This window comes from Euwallacea fornicatus, chromosome 18, assembly GCF_040115645.1.
Source record: "Euwallacea fornicatus isolate EFF26 chromosome 18, ASM4011564v1, whole genome shotgun sequence".
In the NCBI taxonomy this organism is placed as follows: domain Eukaryota; kingdom Metazoa; phylum Arthropoda; class Insecta; order Coleoptera; family Curculionidae; genus Euwallacea; species Euwallacea fornicatus.
Window position 1 is genome coordinate 3,529,597 of NC_089558.1, and position 20,274 is coordinate 3,549,870.

Below are 20,274 nucleotides of genomic sequence, written 5' to 3' on the forward strand. Positions count from 1 at the left end.
TTATTTTGTTTGAATTTCAAGACAAAGGGAGTTTTCAATAATTACTTTGGATTGTTTATTGCTGAATGAAGTGTAGCCAATTAATTGTAACATCAGTGCCATTAGGAGATAGTTTTCATGCTGTAAAGGCGTTATTTCGAGGGATCATCAAACGCAATTGGCGATGTTCGCCACAGTTGCAGTCGAAATACCCGGATAATTTTCCTAACCGATTCTATTTCGGAAATCACAGATTTGATTGCTTGACCTACTCTGGGATTTTTTTTGCTTTTTGGTGGTTTGATGAAGAACTTTCAAAATTAAGTTTTTTTCCCTTATGTGAAAGTCGCAATCGAAAATAAAACAACGCCATCAAATTTTCGTTAATTTATTTCTTACATTCAGTAAACATACTATAACATTAAATTTCAAATACACCAATAACTCGAAATATTATTTCTAGATGTGTGCTCAGAAAATCTTCTATTATAGGACGACGTATATAGTGTAGGAAAAGAAATGTAAAAGATTAAAGGAATAAAAAATTCGTTGTGTCCAAAAAACGCCGGAAAAATAACGTTTTATGCAGGTGATACAGTACGACGACACTTAGTAATATTTTCCTGTTTCTTAATAAGTAGTACTTAGATGTTTATTACAGACATAGAGTAATAACAATATATTTTATGTTCAGTTTAAATTTAAGTGGGTCCTTCTTCGAATAGTCCTAACTATACGTTCCTTAGAAATTTGAAACTATGTACAAATTGACTATTTACCATATTTCAGTACGAAAAAATATCACAGATACAAATATGGTGTGAAATGAAACAATCTCAATCGGAACTGAGGAAAAGAAAAATAAAACAATGGCGGGTAAGTGAAAATGAAAAATGCAATTTTTATTTAATAAAAATTAACAAAAACCAGGTTTCTTCTTTATATAAATTAATAATTACACTGCTTTAACTTACAACAGCTTTTTACAAGCCCGCACTCGGTCCTTCAACGGAAGATTTATTGTACAAAAAAAATCTTTCAAAATATATTATAAACTTAACTAACATCTTTAAAGCTTGTCTTTCATACCTAGAAACCTACCAACCCAATGTTTCCTTTACTTTAACATTAACGTAACACTTAACGCTGTTTTGTCACATAATAACCGAAACAATCCTCAAATCATATAACACATTCCCCCGTATACAGTTTGTGAAACGTATACTGCAACTATAAATAATGTCTTTTTTGTGATGGTTCGATTTACATTTTTACCCTTAAATCGTAGTTTGCGAAATGAAAAACGAACATTCTAGGCAAGAACATAATAAGAAACTGAGGAATATAATTCTCGAAACTCTGAGCGAACTGCAGCTGTATTCTCTATTCTTCAGTGGCGCGCTCAGGTTTTGATTTTTTTGCCCCTGTGTTTTGCACCCAAAAAAATCTCGAGACTGATAGGAAAAATCGCAAATACTCGCGTCAACGTAAGTACATTAATAAATTATACGTATTATATAATATAATATTTGAGCTATTTTGGTAGTTTTAAAGGCAGTCGCCCAACTGACCTATCTAAATATACATTTAAACTGTCTATCAACCCTAAAAACTAATATAAACCTATTCAAAAATAAAAATATAAATTCTCCTTATCGCTGTCAGGCGACTGCCCTCGAAACGATGAGTAAATCGCAAATTAACTAACAATACAAGAATTATAAACTCTGTACAGCCTTAACTAAAGCGGTATTCACAAGTTATGTCTTTATAAACTTTCCTATGCACAGCTTTACAGGCAAAAACCTCTGTCTGTTTTTGGAGATATCAACAATTTTACAATTACATATTGCCGTTGTTGCGAAGCCGGAATTTCGAGGGGCTCATTTAATAATTAATAAAGCTATTTCCCGTGTAAAAAATGGATTCGTTGTTAATCGAGGAGAAACAGAGAGGTAGGTTGAGATTTGGTAAGTTTATGTGGAGGTTCAATGGGAAACTTCCGGAGGGCGAGTTGGAAATTTGTGTTTGAGAGAAGTTTGAAGAAAATAAAAAAAAAGGAATTTAATAAATATAAATAGTCAGCTATTATATAAATCACAATAAATATATTTAAATCACAATAAATTGCATATTTTTGAAAAAATGTGCAATAGCAACAATTTCCGAACAATTTGCAATTTGCCTTCAAGTTATTCAATTTCACCTAAATTGAAAATATCACTGATAATTTTCGCCGTTTTAAAAAGTCCCCCGATCTCGGGCCATCTGTCCCTCCTTCTCTATTTCAACGTAATAAACAAGAACCGGTATAGTCCGCTTCACTTTGTAAATTTCGTTATCTCTTTTTTTGAGATTGTTTAACAAAGAAGAAACAGAAACCATAAAAAAGTTTTTCGTTATTTGAAAAAAATTATTCTGTCCAGCTTTAAGCTGGCATTACGGCTGCGTCCACGCAAGCGCAAAGAGAATTTAGCTGCTAAGAAAACCTTTTTGAAGATCTAGAAAAATCACGTTTAATGTAAGAAGCGAAGAAATAAATTTTGTGTACAAAATAAGCAATAGATATTTCTCCTGTTTCCTGCTAAAGCAGCGTAACCGCTGAGGACCTCGCGGCAGCCACTTTAAACGTTTATCTTTCTGTTGACCGATGCAACAAAATATGGACAGGCATATCCAGTTCCAATTTCTCTAATTTAGTATTCAGATCTGTGGAATTATGAGGCTCTTAAACAATAACAAACAACCTCAATTTACTGATTTATTGAGTGGCCCTAAGAATGTTTAACCTCTTAAATATTAAAGTAAACATTAGAGTACGGCTGTTGTGTTAGAAATTCTACTAAAAATTCAGTTAAATATTGCGGAAAAAAATCAGATTCTTAAATTTTATGGGTGAACACCCAAATTGGAAATATCTAATTCGGTTTCAAAAGTAACGTAAGAAAAATTTTCTACTTCAAATAGATCATCCTGTAGGCATATTTGCTCATATCAGAATTTTACGTCAAATTTTACAAAATCAACATTTTCAATTTTGCAGGCTTTTTTTTCCATCTGCGAACAAATAAAATTTTTATCCAGCAGTTTTTGTGGTGTTTCGAAGTCAGTGATGTCACCGACTTTCTTCCACATCGAATGATTAAGCCATATACAGAAAATTTGCGCACCTCTCAACGAGGCTATTCCAGACAGACGTCACACTAACTCGACGCGGCCCTGCGTGGAAACCGCATCCCATCACTTTCATTCATAAATGAATATATACCTAAATCTAACCCCCGAATGAATTCGGTAAAATCGGCAAAAATATGACACCCTGTACAACTTTTCAAACGTTGTTCCTAAATTTTTGAAATCTCACCTATTCTTTAAATCGGGGAAATTAACGGTAATTTCCGTCACTGTGTAAATGCGATGCGTCTGCAGCTGTGCAGACTCATTTGAAGGTGAAAAAGGAAAGAAGTGTGGTCGTAAATAAAACCCTCTCCTTATATTTTTGGACCCCGTAGAAAAACTTCGGGCAACTACTATACAAATACATTTTGACATAAACGTCAATGTAAAAAATGACAAGTGACAGATCGGCGCCAATTAGAAAAACATTTTTAAATGGAACACTCTATTATAGGATTTTTGGACTTTCAAAATTTTAGGAATATTTCGTGTGACACGCACCATTCCGATGTTTGTCCGCTTTCCGAGTACTGAAATTTCCAATTTTACTTTTTTGCGCTATCCGCGGCTGTAAGTTCCTAACGATTAAACTTACAGCGAAATGCATTTCACGTTGACATCTAAACTTTTCAAGTCGAAACGAGATATCGAATTTGGTGGGTTCAAAAAGTGTTTTGATACAATGTCAAACTGAGAAAAGAATGCGATCAGTTAGATCGTGAAAAATTAAAATCAAAACTAAAGTGAACTCGTTTTCGCTTTAACCGTAAACCGTTAGGGACTCACATCCGTTTAACGTACGAAAGGAGTGAAATTTTAAACCTCAATATCTGGGAAACAGCTGAACACCGGAATCGGAGGTGTCATGCGAAATCATCTTGAAGTTCCGAGACTAATCCAAAAATTCAATAATATCAAACTGTCGACGACTGTCATTTGTCACTGTTTGACATTTGACGTTTATGTGAAAACGAAAAATAAATAATTTAATAGTTAATTTCGATTTCAAATTACCTTATTGTAAATGGAGGATCGACGGCAACTTCAAGGAAACTCGGACAGGAGCTTCCTTCCAACAGCTTCGCCAGCGATGCACGTACGAAATAAAAACATTACGAGCCCAATGTCATAGCGGCAATTAATCTAATATTTGCGGGAATTTGATTTTAATTACGGCAAAATGTTCGTTCATCACCAGCGACCTTAAATTATTTCATATTTAAATAAACGCCGCTGCTATTAAGTCGCTCTTGCAGCGTGAGAGTATTGCAACACAATATTACGGAAGTGAAGGATTTCCTTCTTAAAGAAATCCGAAAAATACCTACACAACTAATTTTTAACAAGTGCAAATGACTTTCGTCTCGCTCTTAAAGCACAACTTACTCGTAAAAAATGAGATCATCGACTATATGCGCTTTTTTGAAGCCGCGAGCCCCCCAAAAACCGGCCGCACTTACACTTTACTTAACCATCTAGATTTACTTATCCTTGAGCCCTCCCAGTATCGAATGCTCCATCAAACTCGAGTTCGGCTGATAGTTCCTAATCTGGTGTAGTGAAATTAGCTGATTGGGAAACCCGTTACTCGGCTGACTTTTAGGGATATCGAGACTATTTTGCTTAGGAAACGAGAGTGCGTCATAAATATATGGCCTATTGGGTGCTAGCTGATGGTTTAGGTGGTTCAAATGCCCCGACATGGACGAATTGATCGGGGTAAAAGCCGAATTGGTGTTGTTTTTCGATATGGAGGTGTCGTAAGAGTTCCCCAAGTTGGTACCGGGGGCTCCGGGAGGAGCGGACGCGTTCTGACTGCTCAACTGCTGCCTGATGATCACTAGATCTTCGTTTTGCTCCAGCAACCCTCGAGGGATATCTGTGGGGTAGTCATGCATGTTCTCGGCACTGTCCGGAGATACTTTGGGCCAGTAGGGGTGCTCCAGTCCTCGGTGATTTAATCCTGCACAGGTCATTACTATTATAGACCAGTTGGGGTTAATATGCAGGGTCCCTCATATACAGATTACTTCTCAATGGATGGTAAACAATTAAAGGGGTTAACCATGAGCTTATCTTAGGATAACAACTACACAACTAGATAAAAACTACATAGATAGGCGTGTCCTAAATCGCTCTCATTTTGATTTACAGGGAGTTGAAGTTTCACTTTTGTTTTATTTTCATTAATTTCTCCGTTATTTGTTAAGGATTTTTTCCTGTGCAAATTAATTCGGAATTTGTAATAACAAGCATTCTAGCATTACGAATAAACTGAAAGAACAATAATTAAAAATGCTCTACAGAGCGTTAGTTTTTTCGTGGTTGGTTTCAATATTTTACATCAGATCTTTTTCATGACGTTTTTAGATTTTATTCATTACCTTCAGTTGATCCTTTATATCTTTCATTAACTTTTTTGCCTCTTTAGTTTTTTAATTGGGAAAAATGGTTTAAGAGATATTTGCATCAATTAAAACTACCAATTTGGCTTGTAATCAAAGTAATTGCTGAAAATGTCTTCTTACCAAAATACAGGATTCTGCCCTTCTTCTCATGGATTACCGGAGTCTATTACAAATTCCAGGTGTATTTCTAATAGTTTGACAAGCATTTGCAATATTTTATAATTTTTCTACCTTGTCGCTTTGTCATACCCCTAGGTCAATCGGGGGGAATATAGTTAGATATTTTTGCAAATATCTCTTAAACTGTAGTTCCTAATAAAAAAAATCTGAAGAGGCAAAAAAGTTAATAAAAGATATAAATATTCAAATGAAGGTAATGGATAAAATCTAAAAACGTCATAAAAAAAGATCTGATGTAAAATATTGAAACCAACCACGAAAAAAATAACGCTCTGTACAGTATTTTAAATAATTGTTATGTCAGTTTGTTCGCAACGCTAAAATGATTGCTCCTACCTATTTTAGGTTACTTGTCTTTACAAATAAACCAGAAATTAATGAAAATCGAAAAAAAAACTTCAACACCTTGTAAATCGACATGGAAGGAATTTACATGCCTTCGTGTGAAGTTTCTGTCTTAAAATAAGGTCATGATTCACCCATTTCATTTTTTATCATCCGTTAAGAAACACCCTGTATATGGAATAATGGCAATAGCCTTTCAAATAATTTTTTAATCAAAAAACGCTTTAAGTAAAAGTTACAAGGCTAATTTGTTGTCTCTTTTTACGACCTTAATTTTTTTTGGCCCCATAACAATCGAACGAAGTCCAACTCTTCTTTTTCAAATACGGCAATCTATATCTGACTCGTTTGATGGAATCTACACTTATTTATGCATTCCAATATATCAAATTTTATTGGGGTTAGATAAGAAATATTTCGACACAAAAATTAATTTCCTTCCTTTAGTAAAAAAACAAATAAATCAAATTCACTCAGAAAATAGCAAAATAAAAAATTACTGCTTACAAAAATTAATGGTTATTTAATCTTCAAAGCATTTGCTCAAAATGTCTTCCGTCGTTATCCAAACACAGTGCTATTCTTTGCTTGAATGATCTTTTCACCTGAACCTACGTGTCTTGCCTGATCGATTGCATTACACCGACGATACGAGCTCTCAAGTCATCCACGTTATTTGGCCGATCCTTATAAACTTGATCTTTTAAATTGCCCCCAAGGAAAAAGTTGCAGGCATTTAAATCAGGTGATCGTGCTGACCACCCTATTTCAACGAGGAAAAAAATTGATACTGCTTTTCTTTAAATTCCAAATTGTGATTTCCGGAATGGTGCCAGAGTCTGGAATGATGTTTAAAACATACACAGGGTGATTTTGTTATTTTGCTTTTCTGATTGAATTTAATTCTTTTAATAACATGAGGAAAATAATTTTTCCTTGAAATTTTTCTTGTCCGACTCCTAATAAAATTTGATGTCTGTATGAGTAAATAAGTGTACCATAAAAACAAGTCAGGAATAGAGGGTCGCTGTTGGAAAACAAAAGTTGGACCCCATTGGACTGTCATGGGTCCAGGAAAAAAGTTCAAGGTCATCAAAAAGTGATAACAAATTACCTTTGTAACTTTTACTTGAAACATTTTTCGATTCAAGTATTATTTAAAAAGTTATTGCCGTTATTCCATATATATGACGGACTCTGCAGAGTGTTGGGGAGATATGTGAGTTATTGCGGCAGAACTGGTGTTTGGGAATTTATTTGAGCAAATTAAAAGTCAGCATTGCTTGATACGCCACTGCGGACATTAATTTCCTACTGAAAGTTCCTAATACGAATAAAATTTTTCGTTTCTCCATTATTAATAAAATTAATTTCATTAAAATGTTGGGCATTCCGGGCGTCTCTACAAAGCGTAAATATGTGGAACCACCCATGTTACCCTTGTTGTAGGGTACTTGACACGCCACCGAGTGTGTCGACTTCACTAGAACAATTGCCAAAGATCAATAGATGTCGGAACGTCTTTACAAGGATTGCTGATCCAACCTGCGATACCTTCTTTCGAATTACAAAGGTGGGAGCGAAATTTTTATATTCTTTGATATGCCACTCAGCCTTACAACAAGGGCGGTCCTAACATACGAATGTCTAGAAAATTTATAATCCTCCCAAAATCAGTTTTGCGACAATAGGCGCATTCAACAGAGGTAGCAATTATGCCTCTGTTGACTCTGCTGAACGCAGCTGTACGAGGCACAAATATTCCAAATTTCACATTCATATCAAAAAAGGAAAATCTCGAAACTTACCTAATCCCGGACCAATTGGAGGCCTTTTGTCCGTCCTCTCCGCATGCTTTTGCATGTGTTTTTGCAGATATGTCTCTTGAGTGTAACTCTTGCCGCAATATTGACAGATGTGAGTCTTCAGGTGCTTGCTCTCCTTGTGCTTTGGTATGTGTTCTAGTAGTGAAGGTTCGTCGCTGAAGCACTTATAACACGAGTTGCATTTGTACGGTTTGTCGGTTTGATGACACCTCGAGTGAGATTGCAGGTTGCTGAGCTGAGAAAACGCTTTTTGGCATCCAGGATGTCGACACCTGAAAGAAAAGAAACTTACGTTATCTATTCGTTTAATTGAGCGATGATCGCTTAATAACAATGAAATTATGAGCGCCGAAAGGAAATGCATGGAAAAAAGAAATGCTCACCGGTTACATTACAATGGAAGGTCTTTGGCAATGATCTTGACGATTTATATGCAACAAATGCTAATGTCGGAGGCAATTAAACGGCTAATAAAAAGCGACCACCATGTCGTGTCAAAAGAATCGAATACATTCGTTTCGATCCGATTAACAATTTAACAAACAATTACAATTGAAAATGAATCAGATTTTCCCTGCCCATGTAACGTGCGAGAACAATAATGAATATTTATCGTACCGCGATTTACACTTTTTTCTGTCAAGGTCAATAAACATCGGGTTTTTCGGTTTTGGAGTTAAAAGGGCGGATTTTAAAAGGCCATGAAAGTTGTTGTGAGGCAGAAACTGCGTACAGGTAGTTACATGGTCTCAGCTTCCTTCATCTGGCCAGATATATGTGAATGAAAAACACGAAACAGAAACCCATGACTTACAGAATTACAAATACGAAGAAGATAGAGGACTCTTTAACATAATCCAGATATACGAACAACGGAATGCTCTGGATTCTGGATGGCTACATTGATTCTCGAGATAGAAGAACGTGTCTGAAATGCGATCCGTCTGGCTACTTCGCTATTGTAGACATGATAGAAAAACGTGGCGCTTTTGCCCATGACTCACAAAATTGCAGATGCGAAGAGCACAGAGAGCTCTTTAACATAATCCAGATATACGAACAGCGGAATGCTTTGGACTCTGGATGGTTACGTTGATTCTCGAGATAGAAAAACGTCTGAGATGCGATCCATTTGGCTACGTCGCTATTGTAGACATGGTAGGAAAACATGGTGCACAAGCCCATGACTCACAAAATTGCACATGCGAAGGGCACAGAGGACTCTTTAATATATATATATATATATATATATATAATCCAGATACATAGGGCGCAGAGTAATTTAAACTGTCATCTTAGCCCTGCGGTCAGGCAATTGAAAAACCTCTGACGGATGTCTTATTTCGCTACGTCATTAACGTAAACCTCTAAATGTTACCCGTAAGCATAATGGAATTTGCATATTTCTTGACCTTTGATTTACGTCATATTGCGGTAATTGAGTGCTAATAATTCAGCACTTGGAGCATGTCAGTGCTGCTGACAGAAAATGAACTGAATTCGTTCTCTTAACAGACCTAATGCTCGCTTTACTTTTTCGAAATCAAAGACAGTTGTATTCGCAGCTCTAGATGGTGCTCAGCCTTGATTGAATTTAATGAAATGAAACGAATGTGAAGTACAGAGGACATGAGGACGGAGAAATAATTTTCCCTTATATTTTTTGATCCAACTGAGAAGAAACGAAGAAGAGTCCGAGATCTAGAAAAGTTTATGTAATTCGTCGTGAAGAAGCTGTAAAAAATCTAAGAATAGAACAGTTCCCTGCATTAAAAATCCGAAACAGAAAAAAATAACATAAAAAAAGAATTCAGTACAATATGTGTGGCCGGTTATTTCTTTTGGATATTTTTGAAGATCTTGAAGATTTACGTCCAGTAGACTGACTGAGGGATCAACAGTGAAATAATAATTTATTTTGAAGATCTGGAGATATTTCAAAGACCTTTGAAGATCTTGAAATGGGTTGAATCTCTCTATTCCAACTAAAAGAGTTAATTAACGAGGAGAAGAAAAGATATCGCGTTTCGGTTTTTCTTGTGCGGACGCACGAATGAAGGAATGAAAAAAAGTACTTTTCAAGAAGCAGATGGGAATTCCTCTTTTCCGAAAAGCCATGACCTTTGTTTATTCTTTTAGAGAAAAATTTATTGTTAAAAATTGAAAAGTCATCGCAACTTTTTTCTATAGCTCAAGAAGCTGCTCAAAGTCTTTGTGCATGATTCCACGTCATCCTTCGTGTATAGCTACCAGGCCCATGGAATTTTGGACTTGGTGACGTAACCTATAGATTTATCATTATTTAATTTTACAAATGTTTATTTTAGTACTAAATGCAGCTTGTTCAATTCCTCCACATATTTATCGTTATTTTAGCGGTTATGACTGCAATCTAAACCAATAGAGGAAAAAATGGCACATTTTCGCTTACATACATGTACCTTGCTCATAGACAGCAGCATCGACTCCGAAATGGAATCATAATACGAGCGCGTTTCTTGAAATAACAAAAACCGAAAGAACAAAATAAACACGGCTCCCGCTCTAGTGTAGATAAACACATTTTGATTATCTGAAACAAAATAAACGTCTTTTAATTGCGGCCGAGATCCCCTCGGATTTTAATGGTTGATTTTGATTTGCCTAATGTTTTATTAATGGTTCGTCTTGACTTGATCCTCCTAAGGCTACAAGGCATTATCGCCTCGTCTCAAACCTCAAATGAAATTATTAATATAAATATCAGACATTAAAGTACACTCTGGCGGAGCTAAATCGGGACATCCCAGAGGCCGGGGGGCCTTACTAAACGCTGCACAGTGTCGAAGCCGGAACAACGATAAAAACGTTGTTATTAGTTCAAGCGGTGCGCGATGAAACAAATCATGTAAATTAACCTTTATATTGCCACAATCCTTTACGCCAAACAATTTCAATTGTGTATGTGTGTGTGTGTGTGTGTGTGTGTGTGTGAGGTGTGTGAGTGTGTGTGTGTGTCTATGTGTGTTTTAAAACAATTAAAATGTGAACAAGCCACCTCCGTTTCCTACATTCAATTCAAATTCAGCTACAGCTACACTTACTTATATGGTTTGTCCCCAGTGTGCGTCCGAATGTGCTGTTGCAAATGACTTAGTTGCGTGAACTTCCTTTGGCAGATTTCACATCTGTAGGGCTTGATTCCGAGGTGAATCCTGGTGTGTTGTGAGAGATAGGAACTATTGGCGAAGGCTTTGCAACACTGCGAACACTTGTACGGTTTGGCTTCGCGCATATGCGCCTGCGTGTGCAGTTGCAGCTCAGCTTTGGAACTGTATACCTGCAACAAGAAAAAGAGTTGAAAAATGGGAAACGTGCGCTTTTTGATATAAAAAATGTGCAAATTTTGGCATTTTGCTGTTATAAATTCAAAATTGAAAATAGCTTCATCACTGTGACTCGATAAAGTGGTTTCAGACTGCTATTCAACTGACCAATCTGTTGTAATTATGGGCAGAAGAAGTGTCGAACGCTTCAGATTCCACATTAAATAAAAACAATTTTAGAATTTTTTTTTGATTGGAAGGCAACTTTCACAAGTGCTTCAGGCGTCTTCAGCCCATCATTTCCTTACCCGAAGCTTCGGGATACACTCGATAACGATCGTTATGAAAATAGCACGGTTTATGCATATAGGAAACTACCTGCACGAGAAAAAGAAGGACAAATCGTGTCTTCAAAACGTGGGATTTTCCCTGAATAATTTGCAGGAACAACTTACCATAAGGATTGGATAATGAACAGGATTGGTTGAAATTCAGCTGAAACGGATCAATCCGGTCTGTGTCATCATTTCGAAAAAGGTCGAATGTTTTAAAAGATGCCTTTCACCATATTTTCAAGAAGATGTCGTTCCTTATATTGTTGAGAAAATGCGATTCATCGTATTGTCAAGAAAATTTAGTAATTTCTTCGACAGCGTCTGTCGTGAATGACAACTATTCACAATCCTCGAAAAATCGTCCGCTTGTAATCTGAAGAATAGCGTTCCCGAACGAAAATTGTGACATTAAATATGAATCGGTAGATGTCAGATTGCCAGGATCGGGTACGAACTAGCCTAGGGTATCAGAATCCTGAGCTAGGCAAGGGCGTCAAATATGCACCTGAGCTTTAGGGGTTCAACCAACACCGACAATCGCTTAATTATTGTTTTGTTCTATCGGCAATCCCTTTATCGTCTCCAAGCTAACCGAGCTCGAATTATCCCCATACCCCAAATCGTTCGAACCCAACTGGTCGCAGCTCTAGGAAAAATCCCGTTACGTATAGACCGAGCCCGTCAGTCAAATTTAATTATTCCGGAGCGAAACTAGTTTTTCTTCTTCGTTTTTTTTCAGTTCGTATTATGTTGGCTGCATCGGACCAGCGATGGCCTTTCAGTAGCATTCGGATGCTTTTATGTCGGCTAATTTCGAACGGGCCACAACAAAAAAGGCGGCCCTCGAACTGGCGATGTTGCTATTCGCTTACATTAACAACGTCGGACTTGCTGTTATTAAATGTAATTGGGTTTTGCTACACTGCCACGGATGCCGACTCAGCTCCTGTCGCTGCGCTGAATGGAGATTTATGGTCCTAATGCCGAAATTTCGTTTTATACGACCGCACGCCAATGACCAGCTCCAGCATGCATCTAATCATTATAAAACGATTCTTTATTTACTACGCTATTCCATCATCCATCCGATCGTCTTAACCTTGACGTCTCGAGTTTGAAAAACCGTCAGACAATTGACCTAGGAAGCAGTACCCATTGCCAAAATACCTCCGGGTTCCCCGGTGCCGCCGCTCACACACGCCGCACCTCTAATTAAGTACATATGCATTGTGTCACTGAAGTGGTTTACATAATGTAATGAGCCTCATGAATATTCATCGCATGATGGATCTTCAACTCGTTCTTGATTTATCGTGTTTTAGGTGCGTGGACGTCCGAATGCGAGAAGTGCGTACTATATTTGACGTTATCGCGCTGGTACTATCTCGGTTTTTTAGCATGGCTCTAATAACGTATTTCCTTCTTTCGCATCTGCTGTAGTCGCATCAAAAATCCATGGTAATCGGATTTTAAACGAATCGCGAAATAAAACATTCCACTTAACAATCACGAAATCGATTTGGCAGTAAACAACTCTTAATTATTAAATTTGAAAAATACGTGTTTAAAATATAAATTTCCGGTTCGATAACACCCCCTTTTAACTGCAGAGCTTTTAACCCTTCGGAGCCAGATTTATTTCTATTTAAAAGCTCCATAAAAACATGAAGGCTTGTTAATTATGACTCTTTTTATTGTTAAAAAACAATCACCGCTGAGTGATATAAAGTTAAAACGGCGTGAGGGGATATTTCATAGAGTACGTTGTACAAAAAACGTCGGTATATCTAATATGACATGCTCTGAAGAGGGGGGGGGGGGGGGGGGGGAATGTAAATTTGCAAAAACAAACTTCCATAAAAATCTTCGAAAAACCTCTCACAATAAAATAGGAAATGTTTCAAAACATGTCAATTGGTGCAAGATAAGGCACGCGGGACGGCCAGTTGGATTAAACATTTGAAAAACACCGATATTACGCTTAGTGCTGTAATTTTCAAAGATGCCACCCGCTTTAACGCTGTACCGTGAGATATTTCAAAATGTCACCTACACCAAGATCCGGGGGGCGGAATGGTCGTAGTAATTTCTTCGTCGGCTTTAATTAAATCGAGCTATTTTGTATTTAAATAAACTCTTTGGGCCGAAATAAAGTTAATTCTGCAGGTGTTGGTACTAAATGCTCGCCCAAAAAAAAAAAAAAGAAACAGAATTCAGATTGTCACCGAGATGTTCAAGACGATAACGCCGATCATTAGCGAAAAACGTGCAATTGGGATCATTAGCTCGAAATAATTACCATATTAACATAAAAAATACATTATATTAAAGCATTTTAGAGTTTTCGTATTTATTAACAAACACGAATGTCTTGTCGCGAATTCTCCTCATTAATTGACTGATTAAAAATTTTAATGCTGTTAGACAACAAAAGGCAACGTCTTATGTGTTGGCCTTATATAATTTATTGCAATTTGTTAGTAATTTATTTACCTTTAGGTTGCTAAAAATTGTTGACCTTATAAGGTCACGTTTTCACAATTATATGCCGCTCTAAATTACCTTTTAGGTTACTTCCATTATATTCACAGAAATTAATTTAAAGGTACAAAGTATTTTGTTATCTACCTAGTTCAACGGTCGCAAGTTAAATTATTAATTACAAACCAGATACCTCAGGGCCAGATCACTTACTTTAAAAGCAGAAAGAGTTATTAGGGGTCAAATTTTAGAATGGAATATGTACCAACAATAAATATTTAAACAATAAGCGTCTGCCCGTTCCACTAACAATTATTAATAAAGTATACGTATTAGGGTCAAACCTTTAATTCACATAAGTCATGAGGCCATCGCCTAATTAAAATTTACTTTTTAATTCGAATTAATATATTAGAAGATTTCGTGCGGTAAATGGACATCAGAGGGGTCGTTCGTATATTTTAATGAACATGGAAAAAATGGCGTGCATGTGCACTGACGCAATCCACCAAGGTCTCCTCCAAATGGACTATATTCACCGCGATCATCACGAGGTTCTTTCCATACATGTTTTTTGCTCTAGAAGATTCACACTTAAGAGAACGCATCAGTGGAGCAACGCCATCGAAATTGAATTATATCAACATGAAATCAATCACTTTCAATTTGCTGTTAATGGCATTGTAATGTAAATTAATAACTATAATGGTCAAGTAGCACGATAGGACATGGTAAAGTTTCATATAGTAGCGTTAGCGAATGCTAGACATGTTTAATGGAATTGGAAATTATTTACTTCCAAAGAAATGGCTTTGGACTTCCCGCTCACCAGACCTAACACTTACTGACTTTTTATTTAACTGACTCTTATAGTTATTTTTGAATGTGTAAGTTTTGACACTGGTTCAAATCATCATTGTTTCTATACTTCTTCAATTTTGCACCGTACACCGGCCTTGCTCGTTGAACAGCCTGACTTAGCACTAGTGACTCAAAAAACAAAAAAACTATACAGGGTGTTATGTATGAATAAGCAGTGTTTTAAGGTCATGAACAAAATATTGACACCAATGACCAAGAATTCCTGTTACGCCTATATTGAAATGGTTTTCAAATAGTTATCTGCAACACCTAGTTAGCGCAGTTGTGAGTCTTATTGGGTGGGAATAAGCGGCTGTAATTAACATTCTCATTTCAGTGACTAGGCACGATATATCATAAAACTTATTCTTTCAAACCAAGAAACACAAAGAACGAGCCATTCCACGACCTTCGAAAATTCAATACCATGGTCATGTTCAATGTCTCGCTTGTTCTCTAATCTCGATGCCTTTTCTCTTTACTTCCCGGTTTCTTTAAGACCTCCACCACGCACTTGTAAAGGTGCATCAGAATTTGAACAAGGCCGTGTGTCACATCAATAATTCAGACGCTTAGGAGAACTTCTTGCTCCTCCTCAATTGAAATAAGTGAAGCAGGGATGAAAAGCTGGACACGAGATTTCTGACGGTATCAAGTCCATGCCATGATTGAGACTCTTAAGTGGACATTTAAATATTATTGTATGTATTAATTTGCTCTGTAATCACCGGCTAATCTGAATCGAAGTGTTGTTCAATGTGTGTGTGTGTGTGTGTATGTGTGTGTGTGTGTGTGTGTGTGTATGTTTTAAAAATGGGTTATTGTATCGCTATTATTAGTCTGATTGCCAAGGCTATCTGTTTTCCCGCTTGGAAAAAATCCTGCAATTTTGCTTCGAACTACTCACGTTCGTTTGTTTTGATTTAATAGACGACATCAGTGGCGCACCCGCACCAATCTGTGAAAAGCAATTAATCAAACATTTACAAATTGCATTAAAAACCCTTAACATTCACTATCCGAGTAAAACTAGAGGTAACACAGCGGCGATTTGCTTTTGTTTATGACGAGTACCCTCAAGGCAGTGTTGCCAAATGAAGCGCGAAACGTGAGGTGCTGGGATTTTTTCCACTCGATGAGAGGAATATTTATCGGACTGTCCTGGAATTTTTACCTGAACATCGCAAGATTTTTACATATAATTGTATTTACAAGATTTAACGTGCTAAGAATGATGGATGTTTTATAGATGGCTGATGGTAAAGACGTTTAACAAAAAGTAATTAATGATTCGCTTTTTTTGATAAACAATTATGGCGCACAATGTAACTAACTAATATTCTTTAATTGAATAGAAGATTTATTTTCCGCGAGAAATATTCTGAAATCGAAATTTTTTTAGCGGTTTACGTAGAAGCACAATGGACGTGAAGAAAGTAGAAATTACTGAATGCAACCTTAGAAGCAAATCTGCTGATTAACACAGATACAAAAGGATGAAAATGAGTATAAATAACCACCACAATAAAACCGAGAATTCAGTAAATTGAGCAAAACTGAAATTTTTTTGTCTTATGTCATACCTTGTATATTATCAGGAACAGTTTGGAATTTTGAAAGGGCGGAATTTTAAGGGTTTGCGCCGAAGGGAAGAATATAAGAAATGCAAGGATCGTCAAATAATTAGTAAAACTAAAAAATGGAAATTTGCAAGCAAGTTTTCTTTGTCATTGATTACAGGTTCAGATTGATGCATTGACACGCGTAAATGCATTGATACGGATAGATGTGTTGATACAGATATTCAGAGTGTCCCTGAAGTACTTAGCCAAATTTCAGGTGGTTCTGTATATCAAATGCTATCAAAAATGCAACGTAGAAAATTTCGGAAAACTCAGCCCACTTTAAGGAAATAATTTTTTTTTTTTTGAAGACCTGTCGTGTTTTGTATTCTAAATGTCCCCGTATTTTCCTTTGCATTGTCCCTGCAAAAAATTCCAAGAGTACCGTTGGAACGTCATTTTAATTTCCTATTTTAAATAAGCATTGTGAGTTCATCTTACTTGCACTTTACTGGCTTTTTAGAGACCTGAACGTGAAACTTTATTATTTCTGTTTTTAAATTAAATTTTCAACTGTCCGTTGCTCCAATCCTCCACCAAATCCATATTGTACCATTTCACACATCATAAAAAACATTTGCAACCAAGTACCTTTCTACCATTGTACAGAACTTTAGTTTACCTTATTTTTAAAAGTGTGAAGGAGGTGTCAGTTATTGAAAAGCCCTTGTGTACCAAGATAACGTGGACAAAGATGAAGAACTCGAAGAAAGTGCCTGTGCAGTTTGGGTCCAAATAGTTGAGAAGAGAGGAGAAATCAGTCGTGCCGTCTGGACCATTCTTTGGAGGTATGGGTTGTGTTTGAACCAATAGCGGGGGCATTGTGAACAATATTTATAACTTGTAGTATTTTGTTTAAAATGTTTTTAAATTTTTGCAAATACAGTTTGTCTCTCCGCAAGCGATCTTCAATAACTAACATCTTAACACTTTTAAAAGTAAGGTAAACTCGAGAAATGGTATTACGGTAGAAAAGTACTTGCTTATAGCTATTTTTCATAGAGTGTGAAAATATATAATATGGCGAACTTTTTGGACCAATAGACACTTGAGAATTAAAAAAAAGGAAGAAATAAAAAAGTTTCACGTTTAAGCCTCTGAAAGGTCAGTTAAGTGCAAATAAGATGAACTCACAGTGATTGATTAAAATAGGAAATTCGAATGGCTTTCCACCGATATTTTTTAAATTTTTATAGCGGCAATGTAAAGAAAGATACGGGGGCATTTAGATTACAAAACGCGACGAGACCCCAAAAAACAAAAAATGAAATTTCCTCAAAATGGGTTGAATTTTCCGAAATTTTCTACCTTACATTTTTGGCAACATTTGATGTGTAGAACCACCTCTTGAAGTTAAGCGAGGTAGTTCAGGGACACCCTGTATATGTTGAAACGGGTAAAGAAGTTAGGGTAAAAATAAGATTTGGGTTTGATATGTGAATTTATGCCAACACGTGAAATAAATGGTAAAGAAACTTATCCATTTTTGGACAGAGTGAGTGTAAAATCGCTGTCCGCAAGTGCGTCACTGTTGTTACTGACTCACAATTCAGAATCAAATCAAATTTTAGCCTAATTTATCCAATTCTCTGGTTCATTTTGTGGCTATTTTCACTCATTTATATTCTCTATCTAACTGTAATAATCAATTACATTAAATGGAATAACCGCAAAACAGATTTGCTTGCACATTCCTATCTTGTGAATTCTACTTCTATGTAAAACGCTGAATAAAATTCAAATTAAGGTTTTTTTTTTTTAATTTTGAAATTTGGAATTAAAAAAAAAATGCGCAGCATTTTGCATATCCACCTGATATCTCTCTCCGAGCTCCTGGTGGCCACCATTTGTATTTAATCAAGTTCGAAACCATTAACAAGATGCAAATATGAACTATTTGAAACATTTACCCAGACCCTTTGTTTATTCGATCGCCTAACGAGCCACCACCCACCATCTACCTAATACAACTCAAAAGATTTGGTGGCCTGGCTTGTAATTGCTTTGATGCCAGTCTCGCCCAGTTACATAAACTCATACCGGATTACATATGTAATATACGTAGATTGGTAATGACCTTGGTTCTGTTAACGGTTAGTAGTGGTAAAAGCTTTCATACTCATTTTAGATTGGAATTAATTCATATGTGTCTGCTTAATTATTTACTCCTTTGGATCACGAGAATTTCTGTTCTTATTTACAAGAATTTTTCGTATCGGCCTGAGTGACCTGGCCAAACACATCGTCGAAGATCTAAACCTGGCCCCGGGGTCTAAACACATTAAAAAATCTGATTGTCCGCCAAACTAGTCTGTATGATTTCGGCTGTTTATCATCGGTCTCTTGTGTGGGTTACGTAATGCGTAGTTTTTTTTACACGCTACGGCTTATTGATGAGGAGGCACAGGACGGGAATACGGAAAGAGGGCCCCCGGCACGTCGTTAAGATGTAGGAGGACCTCCTAGTTCCGAGGACTTGAAGATGCGAAATCTTTTTTTTTTATCGACATGTCATGGCACGCCACTGGAGACCTCAATTTGTGATAAAAACAAAAGTTAATGTAAAACTCAGAGGCGGTTCTAAGAGGAATGACGGACGACTAATTAAAAAGGAAAGTGTGTTGGCTAGCCTTAAGAAAATCTGTCCATCACTGAAGAGCTAGATTTTGACTTGTTTAGTTATCCTACAACACGAAAAGGAATGACAATCTGGAATTTAGTATAATATTTTGTCGCTCACTTCCAAATCTTGACTCCTTATCAATTTTGAGCCAAGAAATAAGCAAATAGTTAACAATTTGTCGGAAACTCAACTTGGCTGATAGAAAAACTCGAAGGGGGATTGAAAATCGGAAATTTTCTCATCAAAAATTGCATTCATGCCCCAAATTCATCGTAAATTCCAATGCACTCGTTATACTACATTAAATAATTCACGATTTCTTGTTGCGTTTCTCGCGAAACTACTGTTGAGCTGAAATGCGAAAATCCAGGCACCACCAAGTGTTTTGTACGCCACTGGTGATATGAATTTTTAGCTGAGAAATAGGCCGAACAGTTCACAATCTCCATGAAACTAAATATTAAACAAAATATTTGCTGAATATCGAGTTGGTTGCTCATTTCCCTGAGACGCGTTCCAACATCTTGTAGGAACTATTAGAAAAACTAACGGACTTAACTTAAATTCTCTAGCAGTGTAAGGCTGAAAAAGACGCTCTAAACTTGGAAAAGTTCTACTAAGTTCAAGTATTAAAAGTCAGGAACATTTCTTGGAGGTTTATAGATCAAATATCGTAATTTAACTAGGCACCAAGATATTGCTGCCCCTTTGACATACTCTGACTTGACTGAATTCTGAGGTGGGTGCAGCCTGCAGAGCTCACAATCTCGATTCGGGTGAACCACTAAGAGACGTCTCTAGAAGGGTGGATAAATTCCACATTTTCACTTCTATCAATGCTTTTCTTGATTGCAAGAGATTTTCCCAGCGCAGTTTTGAGCTGTAAAGTGAGTCAACCTAAATAAGAATGTCTGAAAAGGGGTTTTTGGAAGATTCCACGCAAAACGACAACGATGCAAAGGAAAATCAGATAATTATGGGAGATTCGGGGGGATTTTAAGAGTTTTTTCGTGAGTATCTAAAAGGATAAGTTTTGAGGTTTGGGCGAATTCCCTAGATTTCCTCATTGGCTGCACTCCAAATGGAAGCTTTAAGTTGTTTCAGTGGCCAGTCACGTCAGAATTAGCTCCTT

At 36.6% G+C, this 20,274-nt stretch overlaps 1 protein-coding gene across 7 annotated transcripts in view; it reads right to left on the reverse strand.

Annotated features, from left to right (window-relative positions):
- Positions 1 to 351: 351 nt before the first annotated feature.
- Positions 352 to 20,274, reverse strand: part of LOC136344827 (zinc finger protein rotund-like) — a 131,932-nt gene continuing 112,009 nt past the window's right edge. For all 7 annotated transcript variants that reach the window (XM_066292654.1, XM_066292653.1, XM_066292652.1 and 4 more), the window contains 3 exons: positions 10,999 to 11,234; positions 7,898 to 8,187; positions 352 to 5,119 (listed from right to left, as the gene is read on the reverse strand). In XM_066292654.1, the coding sequence (XP_066148751.1) occupies positions 4,638 to 5,119; positions 7,898 to 8,187; positions 10,999 to 11,234 (1,008 nt within the window). In that variant the 3' untranslated portion in view covers positions 352 to 4,637. The remainder of the gene's footprint in view (positions 5,120 to 7,897; positions 8,188 to 10,998; positions 11,235 to 20,274) is intronic.